General features: G+C 36.0%; 1 protein-coding gene across 1 annotated transcript in view; it reads left to right on the forward strand.

Annotated features, from left to right (window-relative positions):
- MORC1 (MORC family CW-type zinc finger 1) overlaps nt 1–21,131 on the forward strand; it is a 144,057-nt gene that overhangs the window by 59,215 nt on the left and 63,711 nt on the right. Inside the window, 2 exon segments of the mRNA XM_072965611.1 lie at nt 16,494–16,619; nt 19,216–19,321. Of these exon segments, the coding sequence (XP_072821712.1) occupies nt 16,494–16,619; nt 19,216–19,321 (232 nt within the window).

Raw genomic sequence — 21,131 nt, forward strand, 5'->3', positions numbered from 1 at the left:
AGAAATAGACAGGCTACCATGTATTCATTCAGTGATTTGCATGAAGTATGTATAATTCATGCATACCAAAAAGTATGTCTACCCTTGAGACAACTTAAAATCTTCTTATTGCTCCACTTGAAGTTGTAATTTTAGAATATTTTCTTTCCTTTTGTACCCACTCTGCTTGGTCCTAAAATTTTCTGATACCAGTGAAACAGGAAAGAGCTCAGGAACTTAGGGGGCAAAATACAAAGGTGGAGATGAAGTTGGGGGCACAGATTTCCTGCCAAAGCCAGATTTTCACATCATGGTCTAAATCCTCCTCAGATGTGATGTGTGGACCAGCAGCCACAGCATCACCTGAGAGCTTGTTATAAATACAGACTCTCAGGCCCCAACCATGACCTACTGGATTAAAATCTGCCTGTTAGCAAGATGTCCAGGTGATCTGTATGCACATTAAAGTTTAATAAGCACTTCTCTGAATGATACATCCATGTAACTTTTGCTTAGCATAGGCATGCTTTTTTCACATGTACTTTTTTTGTCTCAGAGACATGTTCGAAGTTATTCTAAATGTAGGAATGACTGCATTATTTGGAAGGTGTGCTTAAAGCTGTAGAAGACGTAGAAATATACAGAGTGAGGTGGTATAAATCAAGGATCTACTCACTGGTCTTTAAATGCTAGCATGACCCGGTGCAAGAGGAAAACATTGAGCATTTGAAAACTGTAACTTCCCTGTCCTCCTATTTTCTCTGTAATCCCTTCCTTGTCTTGCTTATCCTTAGAATAAGGGATTATATCCTCAGAAAAAGTTAGGCATTAAGTTTAAAGGTGATAGGAATGATCTCGATCCAGCCCCAGTTTACTCAGGACAGCCTTAGTCAGTCCTGATTGTGGGGGAGCTCTCTGGAAGTGCCTTTGCCTGGTGCGTGGGTGTCCTCCCAGCACTGTACTCTCAGCTCCAGGATGTCACCTGCCAGCCTCCCCTCACATGTAACTTCCTCTCCCTATCTTATCTACCTAATTTTTCAAAACCTTCTCCATGGATGTAATAAGATTCAAAATAAGTAAATTGTATTTGTATTTTAAGTATTAATGATCAATAACATGTTGATTTCCTCATTCCGTAATTGCCTAATTTAGGCTAGAAGATGCTCTCACAAAGCTGTTCCCCTAGAAGAAAAGCAGAGGCTGGAGAAAGGATAGTGAGCATGTGTATTTGCTCACATACCTCACAGCTTCATCCCCAAATTTCATTATCAAACCGAATCAAGTAATCAAGGTCAGAATTGATAGTCTTGGGAGCTGTGCTGAGGAGATTAACCTTCAAGGTCTTTGCTTAATTAATTCCCACTGGAATAAGCACAGTTGTGTAATGCTTGACTCATGCTCTGAAAGCCAGTATTACAGGACACACAATTTTAATGAAAATTATTTAGGTGGATTTTTTTGGCCTTATAAATAAAAGATGCAATCTTTGTATTTGCTGTAAGTCTGATCTGTTTCTATGGAAAATTGGGCTGCTGTAAAAATCAAATCAGCAGAAAGGGAAATGGAGAGGTAATGACTTTGTTTCATTTGTCAAATCTGCATTCACTTTCAACACAGTTGATGCTGAGAATCTCAGAAGTATTTTTCTCATCTCTGAGTCTGTCCTCACTTCAGTGTCTGCAATTATGTTTTCTGAAGCTTTGTTCATCCTTACAATAAAATGGAAATACTTATCATCAGCTTTTTTGGAGTAAGAAGAGAAGGAGGAGGAAAAGATAGAAATATCAAATGAAATTTGAATTTGAACAGGAGCAGTTACATAGAAACGTATTACTAAAGTTTTCCAAAATGGATCAGAAATAGCCGATGTGCTAAAATGAAATCTATGATGTAATGAGCACAACCTTTCCCAGTGGAGCTCAGATCACAGAGCATCAGGTTGGCAAGAAGGTTAAAAACCATTTAATCCAGTCCCCCATGCTTTAATACCCTCTACCTCACCCACCCCTGCCCCAGGCAAGTGGATGGCATTTTAAGCCTGAGCAAGGGTTTCCCACAAAAGAAAAACTGCTACTTCTTGAGGCATCCCATGAATCTTTGTGCAACTGTGTTGGAAAAATACATTTCCATATTAATGTCAAATCTATTTCTCATGCGTTCCTTCATTCATTTATCTACGCTAGGCACTGAGTGTCATAGGACCAACAAATCAGACATGGTCCCCCCACTCTCTGGGAATTTACCATTGAGTGGGACTAACACAGTTTGACAAATGAAAGTAGGATTGGTGCCCAGCAGAGAAGAATGTGTGTGTGGAAGGAAGCCAGTGATCAGGAGCTCACAGTTTAGAGGCCAGAGAAGACCTCTCTGAGGAAGAGATACTTCCTGAAGGATGAAGAGGAGTTAGCAAGGCTAACTTCATTCTTCCCTCTTGGGGCCATGAAGGATAGGCCTAAAGCCTTTTCAAATGGCAGCCCTCCAGATATTTGAAGTTTTCTGTCTCTCTTCAGTCTTATTTTATCCTTACATTTCCAAGTTCTGTTGCTATTTTTTATTTGACATGACATTAAATATACTCACCACTTTAATGTTATTCTTTATAAAGTGTATCACCTAGAAAAAAATTTCAGATGAAACTCTAGCAACCTTGAATAAAATGGGATCATCCTGTCTTTAAGTTGTTGTAATTCTGTTGCTGTAGCAACATTATTGACCCTCAGTGTCTTTATTACCAATTAAAATTCTTAATAAAATGTTTAATGTGTATTCTTGTTAAACCGTACCTCCCTTATATTTTTCCAGTAAGTATTTTTGGACCCTAGTGTAGAATCATACATTTGTTCCTATTGAGTTTTATCACTTTATGAGGCCCAATTTTTAATATTGTCAGGACCTTTTTTGGAATTTAATGTTGACTTTTAACTAATGTGCTATTTTTCCTGGTATGTTAGGTTTGGCCAGTATTTTCTCTATGATTTTATTTAAATCCTATTGCGCAGGACAGGGAAATCAAGCACCTGGCCCTCCACTGGTGACCTCCAGTAAGTTAGAAATGGGACACTGGGTGAGGGCAGTTAGCCAGCTACAGATCTTCCTATTATGCTGTCACCTAACTCATGTCAGTTTCTCAATTTTTGTAATTTTGAAAGTAAGGGCTAATATTTGTTAGGTGAATAATTCTTTTATAAATAGATAGTTCTCTATGTCATAGCTTGGGCTATAGCAAGATACCATAAGCTGGCTGGTTTATGAACAACATAAATTCATTTCTCAAAGCTGTGGAGGCTGGAAGTCCAAGATCAGGATGCCAGCACAGTTGGGTTCTGGTGAGGACCCTCTTCTGGTGTGCAGACTGCCGACATACTGTTGTATCCTCCATGGTGGAAAGAGAGTGAGCTATCTCTCTGGCCTCTCCTTATAAGGGCACTGATCCCATTCATGATGGCTCCCCTTCATGACCTAATGACTTCCCAAAGGCCCTACCTCCACATACCATCACAGTGGGAATTAGGTTTCAACATGTGAATTTAGGAAGGACTCAAACATTCAGCCCATAACAGTCTGGTAGCAAGATACAGCTAGCTGCTCACAACAAAATTTTCTTTCTCTTATGATGTATGTAAGTCTCTGAGATCTCAGAAAGGCACTTCAGGAAAATTGAAACATCACATTCAGCTAGGGATATGCATTGACTGAGGAGGCCTATGTATATATTAAAAGGTGTCATACTTTTTACAAGTCATACTTTTTAAAAATTCAGTTTTTGAAGTTATAGATTTTATGTATTTATTCTAGTGTATTTTTAGAATTTTTGTATTTTCAATGTTATATTTTATCTTTTATTTTAAAACATTTTATTATGGTGTTATGGGCTGAATTGTGTCTCCCCTGAATTCATATGTTTTAGTCCTAACCCCCAGCAACCCCAAGAATGTGATTGTGTCTGGAGAGAGGACCTTTAAAGAGGTGATTAAGTTTAAATGAGACATTAGGGTGGGCCCTAATCTAATGTGACTGATGTCCTTATAAGAAGAGGAAGTGTGGACACACAAGGAGACACCAGAGATGGGTGTGCACAGAAAGAAGAATATGTGAGGACACAGTGAGAAGGTTGCCATATGTAAGCCAAGGAGAGAGATCTCTCAAGAAACCAAACCTGCCAACACCTTGATCTTGGACTTCCAGCCTCCAGAGCTGTGAAGATAAACATTTCTGTGGTTTAAGCCACCTAGTCAGCAGTGTTTTGTTATGGCAGCTCTAGTAAACTAATATATGTGGGAAATTGCAAAACTAGACAGATTTAAAGAGAATATTATGAAATCAGAAACTCATCATCGAACCTCAACAATTATCAACTCCTGGGCAAACTGTTTTATCTGTACTTTTACCTACTGCCCCCAAACAGAATTATGAAGGAAATTCCAGACACTATACAGTTATATCTGTATATATTTTAGCATGTATTGTTAAAGAACCCTGTGTAAGAACATAACCACATTATATATATTACACCTAAAAATTATCAGTGCTTTCTTAATATCATAAAGTATCCAATCTATTGTTTTCATTTCTATTTATTTCCTGTGATAATATAATTCATAGTCCCTCTACTCTATCCTTATATTTCTCTTTATCGCTCACTCTTTCTTTTTCTTTTTCTTTTCTTTCTTTCTTTCTTTTTTTTTTTGCAGTTTATTCGTGGGAAAAACTGCGTTGGTTGTCTTACAGTTTTCATAGTTTAAATTTTGCTTACTGCATTACTGCATTACTGCATTCTTTCAGTTGGTTTATTTCTTTGTAAGTTGGTAGAATCTAGCAGCTTGATCAAATTCAAATGTGCATGTGTGTGTGTTTTTTTTTCTTGTCAAGATACTTCATAGGTGGTGGTGTGTTCTATCAGGAGCCATATATTGTTCAGTTGTTTCTCTTTTAGTGATATGAACAGTTAGTGATCAAAGGTCAGATACCTTAGGAGCTCCAAAGTCTAGTATTTTAATTCCACTGTATTTTCATCACTTATTACCTCTAACACTTCTATGAGGAAGAACGTCCCTCACCTACTGTTTGGTTACCATGTTAGCTGGTGATTTACTATTTGACAGCAGCAGCAGTAGAGCTCTATACCACTGAGCAAATTGCATTGGAGGAAGAGCTTGATGTGAGAGGAATTAGAGATAAAATTAAAATATTAAAAAACAGTATAGACATTGTGCCTAACTGATTTATATGGCATCAATATATACTCTGTTTAAAATTGTTACTTTGTGCCAGCTCCCAGCAAATAGCGGGATGGTTCAGGAGTTCAGTGGATTGACTTCCTTTTTTTTTTTTTTTAAATCACATTCTTAGATTTTATTCTTTTACGCTGCTTTCACCTGGCAATTGAAATTATCACCATTGACAGCACTTAGGCTTCCTTTTCTTTCTGACTGCACTTATTATCATGATAATGACATTTTTTACATCTATAATGAAGTTTCTTGCTAAAATATCTCAGAGGATCTCACCTGTATTGCAGATAAAATACGAAAAAGCCAACCATTTTTCTTTTGTCTGGAATTAAATACACTTTGATTCTTACAGTTTGATTTTTACCCTGCCATATCAGAAGCAAGATCTCAAAACTTTCTTCATTAGTCTGCATATGTGTACCTTGGTAAAAGAGAGTCAGTTGTAGCTAATGACTCTGAAAGTAAGACAATGCAATCAGAATTACACGTAAGTTGTATTAACAACAGAAGAATGTTTAGACTTTTGAGAACATTAAGTCAGTTAGAGATTTTCTGTATGTCTGAGTGAGGTAAGGAGAATCCTGGTAGAAGGATAAATTATGCTAACCCAGGCATTGAGGAGAGACTAGCTGACTAGGCTATTGCCCGGGATAACACAGAACTTTTTATGAGTGTGCAGTAGATCATATTATTATGTCTAATTTTGACTTCCACATTTTAGAAAGAATAGAAAAAAATGAATATATCTAAAGAAAAGCTATGAATATGACTAAATGAAAATATAACCTTAAAAGGGAAAGTAAAATTGCTTCTTTAAAAGAAAAGATGCCATGGAAACCTAACTTTCCTCAGATTTGTTTTTGAAGATTTGTCATCACAAGGCTCACAACAGTCTTCTTACCTAGTGTTCAGCTCACAAAACGATGTGGTTCTGAACTGGGAGGCAGGAGGCCCTAGGGGGCCTTAGAGTGTGACTCGGAGTCCTTAGATCCCTGCCTACCAATGACTGTCTAAAGTAGTGTCATGCCTTGTGCATATATGTGCTGCAGCTTTTCAAATATGTATAGATGTAGTTGTGGGTAGTAAGATGGAAAATCACATCTTAATCACATGTGTTATTAAATTTTTAATTTATTTTTTATCATCGTGTATTTTCTCAAGTTGGGGGTGGTGGTTTTGAAATCATTTTGCAGCTTAAGGAGCTCCTTACAGGAAGCAGCTGATAGGAAGTGAGAGACAGCAGTGCTGCGTCATCAGATGAAGTCATGAAGCTGACACTCAGTGCAGGTTGGGCCAGCGCCGCAGATTTCTGGAGTTTTGCCTGGAGCCTGCTGTGCTCACTGTAGGATGAAGAAGTGAAGACATTCTGGCTGCAGCTGCCACTAACTGTACAGTACCCCGAGACAGGCCCAGCCCCACTCCAACACACCCAGGAGCCAAGAGAAGGGATGGCGTTGGAGGCCCCTTCACCACCGCTGAAGCATCTCTTGCCTTGTTTTCCTCCAATCAAACAGAGCCCTTTGGGAAGCGGTTATGTAGGCCTTCCCACACCCCACGTGCACCGCACACCCTCTAAGCTGTTGTGCCACTTCTTCCTTGTAAGTGGCGATTGGCTTAGAGAGGGTACAGGCATCACTACCAACAGGTTGGAACTGACATACCAGTTGAAACCAGTTTGCCATCCCTAACCCAGAGATGCCATCAAGACTATACAAGATAAATGACCACACCGTGGATCAGCTTAGGAGGGGTCTGATGTCTGGCTTAGCTACGAATGACAAACAGGACAGTCTTCCGCAGAGGAGGCGGCATGATTTATAGTTTCCTGAGAATGGGTGTGTAACTTCTATCAGAGGAGATCTTTAGAAATAGAATATAATCATCTGTTTAAGATGCAGAACAACCTGAAGACAGGGACCTGATTTAAATACCTTCTCCATCTTATGATTTTCCTGGTGCTTTGATTTCATAAACTGTGTAGCCTTCCTTGTTTTGATGGAAACCATCAAAGCTTGGCTTTGGTAGTTTATTACTGAATTTTATTATTTTTCCCTTTGGCTAATTGATTCCCTGTATGTCATTGTACATTCTATGAATAGACATGAAACTGATATCTAGGAGGGCGTTGCGCTTCTCCTATTTTTAAGAGGCAAAATCTATTTGAACTGATCTTTTAGTTACTGGTTTGTGGCAAATTTTTAGTAAGTTATTGTAGTAGTTCCCATTATTTTTTCCTAGTTTTAAGAGACATGAAAAATTAATCAGACTAATTTAAGCATTAGGAATCTTCTGAATAAAGTACTCTAAACATAGCGAGTAATAAATTAAATTTTCACAGTTTTTCTCATTATGACTTTATGACTTTAATTCTCTGTGCATTAACCCTTGATCATGCTCATTGATTACTCAAACAAAAGTCTCAAGATATGCATTCTTTCATAATTTTGAATACTGCCTGTTTGGTTATAGCCATTTCCTGTTTTCAAAAGTAAACTGAATTTTCGGATTAGAATACCCTGCAGATGTTAGAATAATATAATTTTGAAATTAATAAATTTGAGGTTATCTACATAGCGCTCTATAGGTGGGTGGAAATATTTAAGATGTGTTTTTAAAAATCAGGTACTTTTGCATGTTTTGAAATTTCACATTTTTGCTCTTAATTGACTTCTGGATGAAACAGCAATTTTAAAACCTTCATTAAGATGTATTAACAAAAGATGTTTTATAAAAAACATATATTAAAAAATCCATAATTGTATACCATTCCATTAGTTAAGGCCAATGTAATATAATGAATTTTTATTAATTTTGCTGTATTTTGCCAGACTAGGATAGACAGTGATTTTTTTCCCATTTTTATTGGGATATAATTTATAACAGCTAGTGTATGCTTTAAGTGAACAACATGATGATTTGCTATACATATACATTGTGAAATATTTACCACAATTAAGTTAATTAATATTTCTGCCACCTCACATAGTTACTTTTTTACATGTGTAAGAGGTGAGAATGCTTAAGATCTACTCTCTCAGCAAATTTCAATTATACAGTACAGTATTATTAACTGTAGTCACCATGCTGTACATTAGATCCTCAGAACTTACTCATCTTATAACTGAAAGTTTGTACCCTTCAACCAACACCTCCCTGTTTCCTCTGGCCCACAGTTGCTGGTAACCACCATTCTACTCTCAGTTTTTATGAGTTCAACTGTATTATTACTGTAATTTTTAGATTCCACATATAAGTCATGGCATACAATATTTATCTTTCTTTGTCTAGCTTATTTCATTTAGCAGAATGCTCTCCGAGTTCATTCTTGTTGCAAGTGGCAGGATTTCCAAATTGTTTATGGGTAATAGTCTATTCTCCCTCTTAATCTCTCTCTCACACACACACACCCACATACACACATATTTTCTTCAACATTCCATCCATCAGTGAATATTAAGGTGACTTTAGTATTTCCATATCTTGCTTGTAGTAACTAATGCTGCAGTGAACATGGGAGTGCAGATATCTCTTCAAGATACTGATTTCATGTCTTTCAGATACACACCCAGAAGTGGATTTCTGGATCATATAGTAGTTATACTTTTAAGTTTTTGGGGAAACCTCATACAATTTTCCATAATGGTTATACCAATTTACATTCCCACCAGCAATGTACAAGGGATCCTTTTTACTCCACATCCTTGACAACATTTGTTTATCTCTTCTCATTTTGATAATAGCCATCCTAACAGGTGTGAGGTGATAGCTTATTTGGTTTTGATTTCCATTTCCCTGATTGTTAGTGATGTTGAACACCTTTTTCATGAACCTGTTAGCTATGTGTATGTCTTTTTTGGAAAACTGTTCAATAGGTTTTTTGCCCATTTTTAAATAAGTATTTGGTTTTTTTGTTTTTGTTTGTGCTATTCAATTGTGTGAGTTCTTTGTATATTTTAGATATTAACCCCTTATCGTACAAATGATCCACAGATATTTTCTCCCCTTCTGTGTGTTGCCTTTTCATTTTTTGATTGTTTCCTTTGCTGTACAAAAGCTTTTCACTTTGATGTAGTCCCACTTGGGTTTTTTTTTCCTTTTGTTGCTTGTGCTTTTGGTGTCATATCCAAAAAAATAAATGCCCATATCAACATCAGGGAGCTTTTTGTTTTATTTTCTTCCAGGAACTTTATGGTTTCGGGTCTTACATTTAAGTCTTTAACCTATTTTTCCCACCATTTATTGAAAAGACTATTCTTTCCCCATTGTGTATTCCTGGCACTTTTGTCAAAGGTTAGTTTACTGTAAATGTGTGAGTTTATCTCTAGGCTTCCTGTTCTGTTCCATTGGTCAGTATTTCTGTTTTTCTGCCAATACCATACTGTTTTGATTACTATAGCTTTGTAATATAATTTGTAATTAGGAATTGTGATGCCTCTAGTTTTGTTCTTCTTTCTCAAGATGGCTTTGTCTATTCTGGTATATTGCTTCTGTACCTAATGCATTGAGAGGTTTTATCATAAAAGGATGTTGAATTTTGTCAAATGCTATTTCTACATCTATTGAGATTATCAAATGATTTTTATTCTTCATTCCATTAATGTGATGTATGGTGTTTATTGATTTGTGTATGTTGAACCATTCTTGCATCCAGAGATGAATACCACACAATCCTCCTATTTCTCTTTTGAATTTGGTGTGCTTTATTTTGTTGACGATTTTTGTATCCATGTTCACCACTGGCATTAGCCTGTACTTTTCTTGTAGTGTCCGTATCTGGTTTTGGAATCAGGGTAATGTGGGCCTTGTGAAAATGAGTTTGGAGGTGTGCCTTCCTCTTCAATTTTGGAAAAGATTGAGAAGGACAGGAATTCATTTTTTAAAAATGTTTGATAAAATTCACCGGTAAAGCTATCTGGTACTTGGCTTTTCTTTGTTGAGAGATTTTTTGATTATTGATTTAATCTCTCTGTTCATTCTTGGTCTGTTCAGATTTTCTGTTTCTTTATGATTCAGTCTTAGTAGGTTATATGTTTCTAGGAATTTACCTATTTCTTCTACGTTATATAATTTATTGGCAAGTAGTTGTTCATAGTTTCTTAATGTCCTTTGTATTTCTGTATTATCAGTTGTAATGTCTCCTCTTTCATTTTTGACTTTATTTGAGTCTTCACGCTTTTTCTTACCTAGTCTGATTAAGGGTTTGTCAATTATATTTATCTTTTCAAAAAGCAGCTGTTAGTTTTAGTGATCTTTTCTATTTTTAAATTCTCTATTCCATTTATTCTGTTCTGATATTTCCTTTCTTCTGTTAACTTTGGTCTTAGTTCTTCTTTTTCTAGTTCCTTGATGTGTAAAATTAGATTGAGATCTTTCTTGTTTCTTAATGTAGGTGCTTATCACTATGGATGTCTTTCTTAGAACTGCTTTTGTTGCATCTGATGTTTTGGTATGTTGTGTTTCTGTTTTCATTTATCTCAATTTTTTTTTAATTGAAGTATAGTCAGCTTACAATGTTGTGTCAATTTCTGGTATGCACCATAATGTTTTAGTTATACATACATGTATTTGTTTTCACATTCTTTTTCATTAAAGGTTATTACAGGATACTGAATACAATTCTCTGTGCTATACAGAAGAAATTTGTTTTTTAATCAATTTTTACGTATGGTGGCTAATATTTGCAAATCTTTAACTTCCAAATTTATCCCTTCCCACCCTCCTCCCCTGGTAACCATAAGATTGTTTACTATGTCTGTGAGTCTGTTTCTGTTTTGTAGATGATTTCATTAGTGTCCTCTTTTTTTCCTTATTTTTAGATTCCACATACAAGTGGTATCATATGGTATTTTTCTTTCTCTTTCTGGCTTCGTTTAGAATAATGATCTCTAGGTCCATCCATGTTGCTGCAAATGGCATTATTTTATTATTTTTTATGACCGAGTACTATTCCATTGGATAAGTATACCACAGCTCCTTTATCCAGTCATTGTTGATGGACATTTAGGTTGTTTCCATGTCTTGGCTATTGTAAATAGTGCTGCTATGATCATTGGGGTGCATGTATCTTTTCAAATTAAGAGTTTCCTCTTGATATATGCCCAGGAGTTTGATTGCTGGATCATATGGTAAGTCTATTTTTAGTCTTTTGAGGAATCTCTATGCTGTTTTCCATAATGGGTGCACCAAACTACATTCCCAACAACACTGTAGGAGGGTTCCCTTTTCTCCACACCCTCTCCAGCATTTATCCTTTGTGGACTTTTGAATAATGGCCATTCTAACTGGGGTGAGGTGAAACCTCATTGTAGTTTTGATTTTCATTTCTCTGATTAATGATATTGAGCATTTTTTTCCAATGCATTTGCATGTCTTCATTGGAGAATTGCTTGTTTAGGTCTACTGTCCATTTTTGGATTGGGTTGTTTGTTTTATTTTGTTATTAAGTTGTACAAGCTGTTCATATATTCTGGAAATTAAGCCCTTGTCAATTTCATCTTTTGCAAATATTTTCTTCCATTCCGTAGGTTGTCTTTTTGTTTTGCTTATGGTTTCCTTTGCTGTGAAAAGCTCATAAGTTTAATGAAGTCCCATTTGTTAGTTTTTGCTTTTATTTCTATTGCCTGAGTAGAATGCCCTAGGAGAACATTGCTGAGATTTATGTCAGATAATGCTTTGCCTGTGTTTTATTCTAAGAGGTTTATAGTGTCTTGTCTTATGTTTAAGTCTTTAAGCCATTTTGAGTTTATTTTGTGTATGGTGTGAGGGAGCATTCTAACTTCATTGATTTACATATGGCTCTCCAGTTATCCCAGCACCATTTTCTGAAGAGATTGTCTTTACTCCGTTGTATGTTCTTGCTTCCTTTGTCAAAGGTTGACCAAAAGTTTGTGGGTTTTATTTCTGGGCTCTCTATTCTGTTCCATTGATCCATATGTCTGTTTTTGTGTCAAAACCATGCTGTTTTGATTACATAGCTCTGTAGTAGTATCTGAAGTCTGAGAGGGTTGTTCTTCCAACTTCATTCTTTTTCTTCAGTATTGCTTTGGCAATTCTGGGTCTTTTCTGATTCTGTATAAATTTTAGGATTATTTGTTCTATTTCTGTGAAAAATTTCCTGGGTATTTTGATAGTGATCACATTAAATATAAATAGCTTTTGTTATGTTGAGATATGTTCCCTCTATACCAACTTTGGTAAGAGTTTTTTTTTATCATGAATGGGTGTTGAATTTTATCAAATGCTTTTTCAGTATCTATTGAGATGTGATTTTTTTCCTTTTTTTTGTTTTTGATTCCCTACTATCATTGCATTGCTGTTTATTTCTTCCTTTAGATTTGTTACTGTTTGCTTAATATATTTAGGTGCTCTGATGTTGGATGTATGTGTATTTACAATTGTTATAGCCTCTTGATGATTCAACTTCTTTATCGTTGGATAATAACTTTTTTTTCCCTCTTCTTATCATTTTTGACTTAAAGTTTATTTGTTCTGATACGAGTATAGTTACCCATACTCATTTTTGGTTTCCATTTGCATCATATATTTTTTTCCATCTCTTCAGTTTTAGCTAATGTGTGTCCTTAAAACTAAAGTGAATCTCTTATAGGCAGCATACAGTTGGATCTTATCTATTCAGCCACTTTACAACTTTTGATGGGAGAATTTAATCCACTTACATTTAAAATAATTATGGATAGATAAGGACTTACTGCTGCTGTCTTATTGATTGTTTTCTGGCTGCTTTTTAGTTCCTTTGTTTCTTTCTTCCTCTCTTGGTCTCATCCTTTGTGTTACAGTGATTTTCTGTAGTGTTATATTTTGAATCCTTTCTTTTTATCTTCTGTGCATCTGCTACACGTTTTTGCTTTGTGGTTATGAGATTTACATAAAATACATTATACTTATAATAGTTTATTCTAAGTATAACAACTTCACTTGCATGTAAAAACTTGACCTTTATATTCCCTCCCCCTGCAAACATTTGTTTTTTATTTCATAGCTTACATGTTTTACTATTGTATATCCATTAAGAAATTATTGTAGCTATGGTTATTTTTAATACTTTTGTCTTTTAAACTTTATACTAGATTTAAGTGATTTATATACCACCATTACAAAATTAAAGTATCCTGATTTTAACTATGTATTTACCCTTACCAGTGAGTTTTATGTTTTCAAGTTACTAGTTAGTTTCTTTTCATTTCAGCTTGGAGAACATCCCTTAATATTTCTTGTAAGGCAGGACTACTGGTAATTAACTCCCTCAGCTTTTGTTTTGCTTTGTTTGTTGATTTTTTTTTATCTTTCCCTCATTTCTAAAGGACATATTTGCTGGATAACATGTCCTTGATTAGCAGAGGGTTTTTTTCCTCCCAGCACTTCGATTATATTATCCCATTCTCTCAGTGTTTTGGCTGAAAAATCCACTAATAGCCTTTTGGGAGTTCCTTTGAATGGGAGGAATTATTTTCTCAGGATAATTGTATAAATATCTACAGACTGAGTAACACATGGAACAAAACAGGAACTGGTGTGATATGTTTCTTCCCACTGCCATTTCACTGACCGATGTACTTATCTACTTGCTGAAGCATCTACCTAGTCTTTAGGGTCCACTACATGGAAATTTGTTTTAATAACATATTATAAATTGTGCATATTGAGTAGCTTCTGTCTGAAGGAAAAAAGTCAAAGTTCCCATGGCAGTTAGGAAAAGCCATTTCTGATCCCCAGATTGAATAACTCTGGTTGTTTTCTTTGTCCTGATATCTACTTTGAATAGTATAATATCTTCTATCAGTCACCTATCATTAGATGTTGGGCTACTGAATGTTCTCATTTCTGCCTTTGATAACCAGTAATCCTTTAGTATTATTTAGTCTTATAAGTAAACATTAAGCTCTGAGTGTCAGCTGCTGAAAACAGAATCCTAAACATAGCTATTGTCTTCAAGGATTTCACTCTCTAGAGGAAAAAATAGGCATCAAAGTGAACTGAAATGTAATGTGTAATGTTGTAAGAGTGGTGTGATCACAGAGCAGATAACAACCCACACTCAAGAGGTGTGTGTCTTTATTTCTAACATTCTAGTAGTTTTACCTCTGTTAAAATCCTTGTAGTGGGGTTCACAGTTGATATTCATTTTATAAGTTTGCTGGGTAGTGTTAATTGTGTTTAGTTAATGTTTTCAGGGAGAGATATTATTTAAATTTTATTTTATCCTGAACAACACATCAATGAGCTGTTCTGTCAAAAGTGCAGCAACATTTTTTGAGGGCTTGTTAGGTGCAGGATGCTGATCTCTGAGTTGAGGGCATGCAAAGTGATAAAGCACAGTTCCTCCTTTGAAAAGGTGAGGTCTTCTTGGGGAAGTAACAATGAGAAAGAAAACAAATACAGATTAGCAGCAACTTAAATTTCTTCAGGGCCCTATAGTTTTTAATACACCTTCATATTTATTCTTAGTGATAAGAATGTAAGGCAAGTTATTGTAAACATTTACTTTATGGTTAAGAAAATTTACTGGCTTTCCACAGTTACACAGTGAATTTGTGGCAGATGCAGTGGTCAAATCACCTGACTTTAATCTACACCACTTCATGCCTCAACATAGTAAGAGCTGAGTAGCTCATGTGAAATTCAGAGGACAGGAACTCATGAGCCCTGTCCAGACACCAAAGAGTATTTCAGGATCTGGTGTGCAGTGAAAAAGTAGGGTCTGAGTTGAGAAAAGCCCAAAAAGCAGAATGCAAAGTGAAATTTGCGGTGAGAGCTGGTAGGAATTTTGTGAAAAAACAAGGCAGAAGACCTGAGAATTTGTGGGCTGTCAGCCCAGCCCAGTTGTAAGGCCCTTTTTGAAGACTGAGTCCCTTCCCTGTTAGTCTTAAAGGCACATAGCATTCTGAACCTAAATTTTAACAGGAATAGTTAGGTGTAAGGATGTTTATTTGTGTTTTGCTTGGATTACACAGTCATATGTTAAGGTTGATGTAAGCCTGGCCCTATTTCATGTATGTTATTTCCAAGATATGTATTTTAGAACCTTACTTTTTGAACTTTGTACATTGATGAAATGTTGTATGTCTGCCACATTTCAAGTGGTCAGTAGCCACATGTGGCCAGTTGGTTATCATATTGGACAGAATGGTAAACGTGGATTCTTTTTTCAAAAAAGATTTTTAAGTGATACATGCACGTGTAAAAACATTCAAAATGTTCAGAAAGTAAAAAATGGAAAGTGAAAGTACCTTCCCCTGACTTCTTTTCAAACTGTCCCTTTCTCCAGTGATAGCCGCTGTTAAAACTTTCTTTTGTATCCTTTTAGGAAAAGAAAAGTGTGTCTGTCAAAATTTTATATGTATATGCTTTTTTGCATTGCAAAAATTGACTATGCTAGGTATGCTGTTTTATGTCTTTAAAAAATTATTATTAAAATTCTCTCATGGAGATCTTGATACAATAATTTGGCTCTAACTCCATGTTTTAAAGGTTACCTAGTGTTCCCTTGTTTGGAAATGGGATTTATCAGTTCCCTGTTCTAGGCTTTTACATTGTTTCCAGGTGTTTTGTTTCTGTTTTTGTTTTGTTTGTTTGCTATTTAAACAGTGCTATAATATATATGGCCATTGTTTTGTGTGTTTGTAGGAAAGATTCCTAGCGGTGCAATTGCTAGATCAAAGAATAAAAACACAGCCTCTCAAGGAGGACTCCTGTGTAGTCCTCCACAACAAGTGCTGTTTCTAAGCAAGGATGGTGTTTAGAGTCTGGGGCAAGGGTAGGGCATAAACAACAGAGACTGGAAAGAAAGGGGGAAAGAGAGAAAATAGGAACTCTGGATGTGAGACAAGATGATAAATATTTGTATCAGTAGTCTTAAGGATGGCTGTTAAGTTTAATCAGTACAGTCCCTCCTGGGAATATTTAAGAAAAAAATTTGAAATGTCAAGTGTATTTTATTGCAACAATAAAAGTATATATATATTTTATAACTGAAATTGTGTTTAGTTTTATTATAAAGGTATTGCATATTTATTACATATAATTTGGACAATGCAAGAGAGTACAAAGCAGAAAACAAATTTCACCTGTACTCAGAGAAAACCAATGTTAATATTTTAATCTCTTATTTATGTATATATATACTAAGTTTTACATAGTTGAGATCATATTGTACATACATATGTTTATATCCAAACTTCTCTTTGCTTATCATCTTGATCTTATTGATTTTATATTCTTTCATTATTCTCTGCCTGCTTTCTTTTTTCTTTCTTTTTTTTTCAGGTAATAGAAATCTGACATTGTTTTGGAATGAATTTGGATATGCAAATAATGATGTGGAGAGATCTTTAGATTCTGTTCGGTATCACAGAAGACAAGCCATGTCCATCCCGTTCATCATTCAGTGTGGTGAGTGTTGAATTCCACTCCAGTTAGCAAACATTTAGTGAGTTCCTAATATACAAATCATTGGGTCAAAAATGGGGTGTGAAGAAAACAAAGGTGGGTAAAGACAAGGTTCTTGCTTTCAAGGAGATTTAGGTCTAGGAGAAAGGTTAAGATGAGCATGCAAATAATTATAATAGAGGTGAAAATAATGTAAATGATGGGAAAGAGACATAAAGTTCTTTGGGGGTTCAAAGAGTAGAGGGAAGAGGAAGTTGAAGCAAGGCTTCTGGCAGAGGTAGACTTTTGAAAGGCAGAGCTGTAGCTGGAAGCGTGTGTTAATATCAGGTGTATCCTTCAGCTAATATTTTTGTGATGAAATAATAGAAACAGTCATTTTCCTGTTTTTAATACTCAGCACTGTGCTACATATATAGTAGGTACTTAGTAATTGACTACTGAATGAATGAATGATGAATAAATAATGAGACAAAACTGTTAGGCTGAGTAAACATGTTAAATGGCCTTGAATGCCAGGATACAGAGTTTTTACTTTAATAAGCAATGGAGAGGCATTGGAAGCTTTTCAAAAAGAGAGTGATATCATTGGAGCATTGAACACTTATTGTTGCCTTGGATATGTCTTCTAGCCACTATACAATGGGTTAGAGAATTAAAGACAGTCCTTATTGTCTGCAAGGAATCTGACATCCATTGGGGAGGACAGTCAAGCAAACAAACAAAAAAAGCACACTGTAGTGTGCAAAATAGTGTAATTATTTACACACGGCTGAAGGAGTACCCCAATCTTTAGCCTGGAGTGGTCTAAATAGGACCTGACTGGTTAGATGTCACTTGCAGTAAGCTTGCTTTGGCAGCTCAGGGCAGGATGATTTGGAGGGAGGGCTAGAGCAAAGATTAGGGTCAGACCTCTGATGATACTACAGGCATAATCCAGGATCCAGGTGAGAAATCGTAAATGTCTGAGAAAAGGCATGGCAGTGAGATTTAAGAGGAACACCCATGACAGATACTTAGAAGGTATAATTGAGGAAATTGATGAATATGTGCAACAACCTACTGAATGATAGTAAGAATGGCTAAAAATCACTCTGTTTTTGATATGTGCAAGGTACTGCCAGAATCCATTCTCCAGTACCTGAGAGCTGTATGAAATTGGGCCAATTCCTTAACTTATCTAAGCCTCAGTTTTCTTATTTATAAAATGAGGTTAGTATTTGTAGCTACATTATACAGTTTAGTGAAAATACAATTAATTAACACATGTAAAGTTTACTAAGTGCTTAGGATAGTGTACTAGAGTTCTCCAGAGAAACAGAACCAGTAGAATAGATGAACATATGGATGGATGAATGGATGGATGGATAGGTAGATAGACAGATAGATATTAATTATAAAGAATTACAGATTTCTTTTCAATCTAAATGTTGACAGGCTTGATACATAGGAAGAGTTGATGTTTTAGTTCTTTGGAATGTGGGGAAAAGCTTATATCCCAGTTCAAGACAGTCAGAAAGAAGCCCCTCTTACTCTTAAGAGAGTCAGCCTTTTTTTGCTCTATTTATGCCTTCAACTGATTTGTTGAGGCTCACCCACATTAGGAATAACAATCTTCTTTACTCATTCTACCAACTCAAATGTTACCCTCATCCATAAGACCCTTACATATATACTCAGAATAATGTTTGACCAAATATCCAGGCACTCCATAGTCCAGTCAAATTGACACATAAAATTAACTATTACCAATAATACTGAGCAATGTTGGTTTTTATCATTAGTGTTATTTCATTTAATTCTTAGTAACCCTTTTAGGTAAGTACTAAAATTAATCTCTTTTTACAGGTGATGATACTGAAACAGAGAGAAGTAATTTTTCCTAGGTCATTGAGGTGGTAATTATGGAGCTATTCAGATTCTTAACTACTGTGCACCCTGCCTCCATCTTAGATGAACAGAGAGAAATATTTACTTAACAGCCATTAGCACTGTGTCCGAAGGGAATTCAGGAGTAAAGTGAAGCATAGGCTGCAGAGGGTAGGGTGCAAAAGCAAAGAGGGACTGAAAGGGAGAAATGGACGAAGTAGTCAGTAAATAGAGACTGGAGAGTAGGCTAAGAGCAGTTTTTAAAAGTACAGAACAAGGAAGTGTATAAATGGTAGAGAGAGCTTGATTTCCTAGTTATGGTGGTTGTGTGGTTGGAGATGGAAAGTGGTGTTGCCAGCAGTTAGATAATAGGTCAGAAAAAAAGGGGGAGTCAAGTCACTGGAAGTCTCATGTAGTTTAAGAAAAAATAAAGAGGGATGGAATACTTAAGATTCTTTTGGCTGAAACTAGCAGAAACCAACTGGAAAGAAATTAAGCAATAATAGTGACAACAGCAACAACAACAACAATTTATTGATGGTGTCCTTGGGTAGCTCATAGAATCCTAAACTATTTGTGCCACCAAATATAGTGGTATAGTGTCGAGGATTTACTTGTCATTGGATTGAAAGATATCTCATACTTCTGGTATATGCAGTCTGACATCCTACTCTGATAGGTTCACTTCTGATTGTGATCTTTCTTGTGTGTGATTTTGCTTTGATGATTTTAGATCTTTGCCTTAAATGGAGAGTCTTGCCTTCCTCTACTCATTACCAGGAGAAAGAATCTTTTGACATCTGGATTTGTGCTAATAACCCTAATCTCCAGGAAAACAGGTAATTTTTGATAGTTTTCTAAAATTCTTTATCCATTTCTAATTCCTAAAATATGCATGTGTGAAACTGGAAAATGTCAGCTATAGATACATTTTAGCAATAGTAGCTGTCATCTCTGGAAGGGCATTTCGTTAGTGCTCTTTTCCATCAAGTTGAAAGAGACCTGGGTGTAACTTTTTATAAACAATGGGTGTGCGGCTCTGTGCTTCCACTGTTGGGAGACCTCGACCTGGTGTTTAAAAGTTCTGCCTTCCAGTTCGTTTTCACACAACATACAATCTTATCGTGCAGGAATTTCACCTAGAGGGTGTCTCCAGAGGCACTAAACTGTTAGATCATGTGCTTTTTCTGTTTAAGACATATATTGATTTCATTGCTTTGTGCTCTTGGAGGAAGAAGTTCAAACTAAAACAGGAAAAAAGACTGATTAAATATTGATGAATGGCAATGTTATTACAAGCCCTTTTTGATTTATATTCTTTTCCTTGGCAGAGGGGAGAGTTAATACTCCTCTTTAAGAAAGGCACCCCTAAGTCAAGCATTGCATTTCCATGGAGTACTAAGTCCTTTGACCTGGATAAGTGGATCAATATTACTAATACAGACATTAGGGTAGTAACTCCTGTTTGATTATTTTTATCCAGCCCTGAAAAGAAAAGCAATTGAAAAAAATTAAAAAGAAGAAAATATTTAGAAACTGCTATTAAAACCCCTTCTACTTGGAGACCCCAGGTTAATAATATTTAGAGAGTAATGAAAACTGTCAGAGGTGACAGGGGTTCTTAGATTTTACATGGCCCAGGGTTTTTTTTCAATCTTCCTTTCTCGCTTTCAGAACCTGTTTTTTCCCCCCAAAAATAAAATGTCTCTGATTCCAACTATATGAAACAGATAAAAACAGAACTGTCCTGATTGCATTAGAGACTGAAAATCTGGGGGCCAAAAGTATCCACTTCTCACTTCTGTTCCCTACTTTCTGCTAGAGTATAAAGCTCCAGGGAGCATGATTCTAAAACACTGATTTAGTCTCACTTCTTCATTTTAGAGAAGTGAAAATTGAAGCCCAACTCGGGGCATGAGAAACCTGTTCATGAAGCCACTGGCCCAGGTCTTCTGACTCCTAACCTGATTCCAGCCCTAACTTGGAACAAAGTTAAAGCTCAGTTCCAATATTAGGGATAGTCTGATGTGGGAGGAGGGTGTAGCTCTGTGGTAGAGCGTGTGCCTAGCAGGCACAAGGTCCTGGTTTCCGTCCCCTGTACCTCCTCTAAAATAAATAAATTGAATATATATATGTATGCATATATATATGACAATCTTTTAAGAAAAGGATAGTGTGATATGTAGTATTTTTATTGTTATTATTTTTACCAAAGTATTCTTTAAAAGAAGTTTTGTTGTTTTGGTTTTGTTTTTAAAATTTCTGTGTGGAATAAGCTGTGCTTGGAAGTGTAAATAAAATTTGTTCAAACCCCCAGCTGTTAAAAAAAAAAAGTGGGCTGGGGAGTTAATATTATTGATCACTTACTGTGAGCTAGGAACTTTGATGCAGTGTAGGACAGCGTTTAGAGTTCAGACTCTGGGGCCACCTGCCAGGGTTCGACTCCTGGCTCCATTAGCTGTGAAGCCTCGGACAAAAGATACCACCTCTCTTTAACTCATCTTTACCATCGCATAAAATGGAGGGTAGTAATGGTACCTTTTGTGTCTTTTCTAGGTCCAGCATAGCCCCTTGTAGGGACTATTTAAGTCCCTGATCTCTGGGGGGCCTCTCATAAGCCATGAGAATTTAGGTTCTTCCCACAGTTCT

This window comes from Vicugna pacos, chromosome 1 (genome assembly GCF_048564905.1).
Source record: "Vicugna pacos chromosome 1, VicPac4, whole genome shotgun sequence".
NCBI lineage: Eukaryota > Metazoa > Chordata > Mammalia > Artiodactyla > Camelidae > Vicugna > Vicugna pacos.